We start from the raw sequence: 8,677 nt of genomic DNA, 5'->3' as shown, positions 1-8,677 counted from the left end.
TTTATATAATTTTATAATAAATTTTAATTTTTAGATATATTATATAATTTTAATATTTCAATATAAAATTTTGATGTATTCTAAATTTTGTAGTAAAATTTTTCATTATAAACTTAATAAATATGTTAGTGATTAATATAATCCTATGATATAATGAATCTAATAACTCATAAAAATGAATAAACATAAATCTGCGATCAAATAATAAAATGCTGCATCATGATTATTGCTAAGATTTTCTGCTTCTATTGATGATCTGAGATGATTGATTGCTGACGTAAAACATGAACATCAGTGCGTTTACTGTATCGCAAATATATGAATAGAATTTTCATGAGAGTTAATTGTGAATATGTGTGAAAATTATGTGAGAATATGCATAAATGTACAGGTATAGTTTTGTTATTGCAATAAAACTTCTCTCTCTCTCTCTCTCTCTCTCTCTCTCTCTCTCTCTCTCTCTCTCTCTCTCTCTCTCTCTTCAGTATATCGATATCAACTTATCGTAATTCATTTCAATTCATACGGCTTTTAAACTTTTAACGCGTCAAACACGTAAAATTCGATCGATGTTAAACGATAATTGAGAAAAGTATCGAATTTACGTACCGAATTAAATTCATACGGCAAGATGTTTGCGAAAAGATATTACTTGAAAAGCAATCAATAGCACTGTAAGCCGATGTCATTATATTGCAAGGAAAAAAACACTCAATGCACTTAAAAATTGTTCTAAATCACTTTTCAAATTTCGTTATTTTAGTTCGTTTAATTTTATTGTGAGTTTTGTATCGAAATAATAACATCATTTCAAGAAGAATTCCAATAGATACGTTTCAATCGATAGCTATTACTGTGCAAACTGATCCTTAATCGCTTCATTTATTCTTTTTCCGCAATACTGCGCCCAGTTTAACAAGTCCTGATTAAATCAACATCTAGTTATTCAAATCTACATGCGCGTAAGAGTCTGCGCTAGGAAACTACTTATATCTGAACAAAGCATTTTTAATATAAAAGAGTTTTCTATCATTTCGCTTGAGTTTATTGTTCAATTTTCAAAATGTAATTGAAAAAAATAAAGATTCATTCATACAATAAAAGATAATTAATAAAATTTATTTTTATAAATATAATTTTCAGCTTAAGAATTAATAAATGTAACATTCTTTAAATGCAACACTTGAAAATTCAAAGTTAAACATTTTTGCTATAAGCAACAGCGTTTTTTTTTTAATTTTGCTTCTGTTTTGCTCTAAAGCAATAATGCTTATAAAAGGAACTTTTTTTAGTTCGAAACTTGCAATATTATTTTTACCGCTGTTTACATTGTATCCCTGTCATATCAAATTGTGTTTGTATTGCATTTATTAAAAGGAAGAGTAAAAGGAGAAAGGAATTTTTTCAAGACCTTATCAACGATAACGGAACGAGATCGATCAATCGAGGAGTGGCGCACCTTCCAAGGTCGTCAAAGATATAATTAATTTGGCCTCTCGTTTGTCAGAGCATCAAAGACAACCAATATTATGTAGCGCCGTATCCGTATCGACGCTGAATTTATCGGAAAATTAATTGAAATTACATTGTATTGAACATTAGCAATATATTGCTCGAATGTATTGTTGAATGTGTTATTTTCAAATTATGTTTATTGCCTCGCAATTCTATCTTGCGGTTTCATATTACGTCAAACAGTACTAAATACAACAACATAATATAATAAAATAATTTTATGTCACATAAAGAAAACGTGGAAATTATTATCTTAAATTATATGTTTCAAAATATAATACGCGTATTTTTTTTCGTAATTCTATAAAAAAGTTTATAGGAATATATAACACATATAATAAAATGTACAGTACAGCTAATAAAAAGATAGGACAATATTTTATTTATAAATTTCATGTGACATAAAATTCTATTTTTCATATTATTTGCTAATTAATATGAACCACTAAACAAACAAGTTTGTTGAGAAACTATACTTGATGATATATTATGTTAAAAGATTATAAGTTGCGATTTTAATTTGATTGTGAATGAACTCAATTGAAATTTCTTTAAGATTATCAAAAACTGGTTACAAATGTGACTAAGCAATGTTAAAACTGCACGTGTGACTACAATAGCTTGCAAGCTTGCCAATGAATCAGCTGTAACGTCACCGAATACATCGGCACATAAGAAACTTGACTGATTTATTTGGAATTTGTTTCAACACATCATAAAATTTATTTCTCACGATGTTAATTATTTTTTGTATATTTTTTTAGATAATTTTATAGCACGATTTTATTATTTTTTTACAATTTCAATAAACTTCTATAAATTCTCATATTGTCAACATCCTAATTTTTAATTAAATTAAATTAGCATCCTTATAAATATTTTTTTTTAATTATCCTTATAATTAAATAAATATTTTTTTTTATACTTTACTGTCCCGTTTATTATATTAATAATTAATATCAATAATAGAAAATTATACAAAAATAATCGTAAGAAATATTTATGAAAACAATTAGTACAAAAGAAGCTTATAATAAATCTAAGAAATGGAAGGAAGAAAAATGAAAGCTCCATTTTTTCTTTTCGGGTTTCATATATCTGAACGTTAATTGAATTTTCGTTTTTATTTAATTTGATTTCTAAAATAACCTAATGTCAGCGGGATCACAATTAAACCTGAGTTGACTTTAACTAAAGTGTTTATATACGGCAACGGGAGACAATCGCGATGTCGTCGGGAGGGAAACGGAAATTGTCGGTAGAAGCCGTGTGTTCGTCGTCATTCGCGCGCAACTTTAGCGAGGCCGCACTTAATTGCGGTGTTGTTTGGTTCTATGGCCTCTCTTTCATTAATTCAATTGTCTTTTATCAGCGGGAATGCTACTGACCAGCCCAGACCGGACAGCATTTTGTTCGATTGCCGAGCGAGATGCGCTTTTTTATTTTTTCAGAACAAGAATGCTTCCTTCGTTACGCATTGTATCACATGTAAGTCCTGTTGATTTTACCTTTTCTTTACGCTATTTATGTCAAAAAGAGACAGACATACATTTCACAAGGAAAAAAAGAAAACATCTAAGTGTTGAAAATAAAATTAAAATAAATAATCTGTAATCTTTAGTATATACATAGGTTTTATCATAATTTAATCTTGCGATGTAATCAAATTAACAATTATCCACTCGAACATGCCTTCTAAGAGAACATCGTCCTCTTGTTTTTTAATCTCGTATAATTGCTGCTGACTTTTAAGATATTATGTCTCTCTTATTTCAAAAATAAATGATCATCAGCTCAATTTTAATTCTTTCATTATTCATATCATATTATTTGAAATTCGTAATATTATATTCAATGATATTTTAAGTACATTAGATTTTCATCGCAATACTATTAATAGAGATAAAAATTTTGAATAGAAAAGAATTAAATTCTTAATTTAATATAAAACATAATTAACGTGATTGTACTTCTAATTTTTACATACATTTAATTTAACGTACAAAATTATTAATAGATAGTATAATGATGCTCATATAAAACTAAAAAAATGTATTTCAACAGTTTTCTTAAAAAATTATTATCTATAAATAAATTGTATTAACATAAAATTTAACATACAGAGTATCTCACAGCCGTACAATATTTTAATAGTGTATTCTAGAAATAGAGTAAAAAAAAACCTAATACAAAAATGTCGTAATCATAATAGTTTTGAATTATAACTTGATCAAAGATAACCGTTATTACATAGAATTCACGCAGAGGTCCATAGTTATACAAATACGTGTTTTTAAAAGATAACAGACCGATAGTCATGTTGTATAACAAGCCTCATCGCTCTAATTCTACACAATATTATACACAATATCTTGTTTCGATTATAATTCAAAAACTATTGTGATATCTCGTTAGGATTTTTATTCTACTCCCGTCCCTCTTCAGAGCATTATTATTAAAATATTAAGAATTAAATTCTGAATTTGTAAAACATAGTTCGTGTGTTTGTATACTTATAAAATTATAAGACACTCTGCAGTAGGATATTATTTAAAAATTTTTTTCTCTTGGAAAAATAAATACAAAATCAAGGACTTTGTACACTAAATTCTCACTTTTTAAATCTTGGTTCAGCTAACTTTTCACATTTTTTAGTTTTAATTAGAAAAAGATTAAGAGTAAGTGAATCAAGATTAAAAATTAATCTATATTGATAGAAACGGCCTTCAATCCACAGATATTAGAAATCGCCGGAGAAAAGGAGGAACTCACCTGTAGGCGAGGGACATGCATTGGAAGAGTTTGTTCAAGGACGTCTCGATGCTCAGCTGCTGGGAGGTGTTCTTGTCGTTCAATGAACTCGCGAATCTCTCGTAAAAGCAACCTGGCGTGGTGGAGATCGAGAACTCCTCCTGGTCCGGCACCGGCACGGCGAGCTCGTCTTCATCGTCTTGCGCCTCGGCCTCGAAGTCCGATACCATAAAGTGGCCCGAATGTATCGTCTCCCGCGAATCTCGTCCGCCATTTTTCTCTCGTTTGTTATCATTGCTGGCATGGTGAAAACCACCCTGGCTCGTCATCGCCGATGGTTTTCGATACATCAATTCCGCCTGCATCTCGGCACCGCTAATTCTCTGCGGACACGAACGGCGTCCCTTCGATATGTGCCCAATTTCACCACGAGTCTATCTTACAAATCTATGTCCTTGATAGTTTCCGATAATTGTCTACTAAATAATTTAAGTCACATTATATAAATAATACATTATAACTGCACGATGACAACAAAAATATTAATTAAAAATAGATAAAATATAAAATGTTAATTAAAAACTAAAATATCTTGAATGAAACTTTTCATTGTAATGAAACTAATTCATTGTAATGAAGATATAAATTAACCCTTACCGTACAAGCTACAATTTGGTGCCTCATCTATACAAATCATCCATACACGGGTCACTAGAATCCGTTCGTTTTTTCACCTATTCAGAATGATTAAAAAAAATCTCTAAAAATTCACTAACATACTTTCAACTTTTTAGAATAAATATTGAAACTTTATTTTGAAAAATAATAAAATGTAGCATAATTTATAATTATTAAAAAACTCATAAGTTGGGAAAAATGGCATTTGATTTAAAAAATTATAACTTTTCATAATAAATGAATATAAAAAAATGACTCCAGGATTTTATAATTAATTTATGAAGTTTTGAAAAAAATAAAATACTAGAATTTCGAATTCTACAAAAAGTTGAATTATTGGAGCACATGAATATGAATAATTTTTAATAAGGAACAAATAGAAAAAATCGAATTAAAAAATATGCATTTTTTATTTTGTTATAAAATAATGTATTTTGTAGTGGAAAAAAATGTAAACACACATTTAGATAAATATGTAAAAAAAAGGCATACTCGCCTTTTCAGTTTCACTTTGTCTAAAAAAATAATTTTAGAAAAAAATTGTTTTAATGAAAACAAACAACATTCAGACATTAATTTAAAGTGAAAATAGAGAACTTATAATGATTTTGACACAATTTTTATTTTTCACAAAAAGCACCCTTTGTATACTTACGGGGGTCACTAGCGTTTCACGTCAACTTGAACTATCAATCACAGGCAGATTAGCAGATTAGCAGCCGAGGTTGCCCCGCCATGCACAGATCTTCCTCATCACAAATTTTTTTTACAGAGAGGTAACAAGAGCCGGATTCATCGAGCTTGAAAGAAACTTGTACAAACAGGAATCGTTCGATCACTAGTGACCCCCATTTTGGGTAAGGGACAAAGATTAAATTAAAAATCGATTAAATATAATATAACAATTACAACTCATAACATTTCAAAATAAAATTTTTTTCTGATCTGAATGAATAACTGAAAGAGAGAGAGAGAGAGAGAGAGAGAGAGAGAGAGAGAGAGAGAAAAGAATAAAGAAATGTCTTTTGTAATACAGTAAAATAAAATTAAGTAGTTTTATTGATTAATTAGATGATCATAAATTTTTATAGTTCATTGATATTAAACGACAGATTATAGCAATACTTGAGATTTAAAAATCTCAATCAAAGAATTTCGCTCTATTTGTTTTGTAGTTTAAAATGGGATTATCGAAGTAGTATATAGCAGGATTAGACGACCTCATTTCAAGAAATTGCACACGAAGTCTGGATGATAGAAGAAAGGCTTGACAGACACAACAAGTTCCAGTTATCGAGCCCCCTGATAAATTCAACTCGATGCACCCCTTTTTTCTAAATATATCATATTCGAGTACTATGAGGAGAGAGAGAGAGAGAGAGAGAGAGAGAGTATGTGTGTGTCAAAGCATAATCTATAAAAATTGTATACAACTTATGTCCACTTCTATCAATAAATTAATTTTAATCTTGATTTTCGTTTTTTATTCTTTTTTAATTCTAATTAAAATTAACAAAAAATAAAGAGAGTAAATTAAACCAAGATTAAAGTTAGTCTATCTTGAAATGGACATTAAATTCGTTATATCAACATTATAGAATCGATAACACGAGTCTAGATATTTTCGTAGTTGAATGATGTACAAGCATACTGTGATAATAACTATGCAACGAGATTTAAACATTTTTAATCCCATTTTCAGAACGGTAAAATCATTATGGTGCTAAAACAAGTGTTATATTCTGAGGCAAAAGAATACAATAAAATAATAAATTATAAATCTTATTCAAGAAAAAGCTATAAAAGTTTAAAAATAAATCTTCGTTCACTAAAGATTAAATATCACATGCATTATAATTTATTATTTTTTGGGATAACTATATTTTTATCATTTAACTATGCAAATATAGTCAATTGCATTATTAATAATAATCACATATTGCTTGAAAATCTTTAGTTTTTTCTTAACATATCTTTTAGTTATTATTACTAAATAAATAGTAAGTGAATTTAAGAAAATAGTTATGTTAACTATATAATTGCAATTGCATTTACTGAGTAAAAATGATTATTTTTTTTTATTTACATTTATACGTTGATATTTTACTACATTAATATTTAAAATTATCAAAATTTATAGTATAATTTTTTCATATTTGAGAAAACTATATATATGTATATATATGATTATTATTTTTAACATTGTAGCACAGTAATAATAGTGCAATAATAATAATTATAAAAATGGGGGCTCCTAAAGAAGGGGGAGGCTCCTAATCATAATTGTTTTACTATGCAATTATAGTCACAAAAATCAACATAAATGTCAAACACTTTTTCTCAGTGTAAATATAACAATAATTGACAACGCACGATACACTTGCGGTCATATGATAAAATAAAAATCATGCTAAGAAGAAATTTTAATTTTTCTATATTCGATCTTATAGCCTCCGATAATCAGCTGTACCTGTTCGTCTTCGATCTAATTGTAAGGAACATGAGTGCCTCCAAATTGGCGCCAGGCTTCCTGTCGATACGCACGATTAACAAGTTTATTTCGCAGTAGCACGTGGCGGGGAACGATCAGAACCCCCTCTGGTCAGTTGAACGACCGTATCTCCGAAAACACACGGCCGGCCGTGTGCTCGTCTTTTACAGACTGAACGTCGATTTCTATGAGCAGCCGTAAATATGGAATTCACAATGGTCAGTGACTTCTCGGAGTTATATATAAAATTAAATGCGACTGAGACAACATCGCGACGACGTGTTCAACTGACGTTAATATGATAAAATATTGACCTAATCAGTAATGCCTAACAAACCTTCATGTAAGATTTAGTTGAGAATCATTTTATCTCTTACTTTATCTCTATTTACTTTTTAAATTTCGTTATGTTCCAATAACTATGAATTAAAAAAAATTTTTTCTAAAATAGAATTTTTGTCTCCGATGATTTTTCACGATTGATGCGTTTCAATGTAGATTTATTTTAATCTCGGTTCAATTTATTCTTCACCTTTTCTAATTTTTATATCCATTTCTACCATTGTAGAATAATCTTAATCTCGATTCAACTTGCTCTTCATGTTTTTCTAATTCTTAGAACTAGAAAGAAGAATTTATTAAATTAAGATTAAAATTAAACTACATTGATAGAAATGATTATAAGCCCAACCATTAGTTTCACCAATGTAAGATTAACTTTAGTCTTGGTTTAATGTATTATTTATCTTTATATTTTTTAATTCCTAGAATTAGAAAAAGATAAAGAATAAATTGAACCAAAATTTAAGTTAGTCTTTCATTGATAAATCTGAGTATAAATACATTGCGATTATCTGATTTTCTGACATAATATATTTCAAGTAAATTATTTTTGAGCCTGCGTTACTGATTTGTGATTATCAAATGTATTTAAATGCAAATATAAGACTAACAATAGAGAGAAGGCTGTTTTTGTAATATGTTCACGTGTTAACTGAATGGATTAATGGGAAAACATGTTACTGTTTATAGTCTAACAGAATTTGTAGAATTTCATATTTATTATAGCTTGAAGATAAACATTCACATGTCTAAAAATATAGATTAATTGGTTGACCCGTACATAAAACATTTATTTAAGATATCATACTATGTTTCTTATTATTAAGTTATTATTGACTTGAATTAAAAAATATCTAATTTATGTTTAAATATCTATAATAATTTATATTATATAATTAT

The 8,677-nt window shown here is 28.3% G+C and overlaps 1 protein-coding gene across 4 annotated transcripts in view; it reads right to left on the bottom strand.

Moving 5' to 3' along the window:
- LOC108686223 (MLX-interacting protein) overlaps window positions 1–8,677 on the bottom strand; it is a 26,569-nt gene that overhangs the window by 12,062 nt on the left and 5,830 nt on the right. Inside the window, exons 1-3 of one of the 4 annotated variants that reach the window (XM_018191406.1) lie at window positions 5,600–5,768; window positions 4,924–5,000; window positions 4,288–4,649 (exon numbers count right to left, since the gene is read on the bottom strand). The exons of 1 other annotated variant lie outside the window; for it this stretch is intronic. In XM_018191406.1, coding sequence (XP_018046895.1) covers window positions 4,288–4,649; window positions 4,924–4,950 — 389 coding nt within the window. In that variant the 5' untranslated portion in view covers window positions 4,951–5,000; window positions 5,600–5,768. Of the gene's footprint in view, window positions 1–4,287; window positions 4,650–4,923; window positions 5,001–5,599; window positions 5,769–8,677 lie in introns of those variants that run through there. 2 more of the 4 variants (XM_018191397.1, XM_018191415.1) reach the window with 2 other exon arrangements.

The sequence above is a fragment of the Atta colombica genome, unplaced genomic scaffold, assembly GCF_001594045.1.
Source record: "Atta colombica isolate Treedump-2 unplaced genomic scaffold, Acol1.0 scaffold100, whole genome shotgun sequence".
Taxonomy (NCBI): Eukaryota; Metazoa; Arthropoda; class Insecta; order Hymenoptera; family Formicidae; genus Atta; species Atta colombica.
The sequence above is the reverse complement of the archived record's forward strand: the minus strand, read 5'-3'. Positions and strand labels throughout refer to the sequence as shown.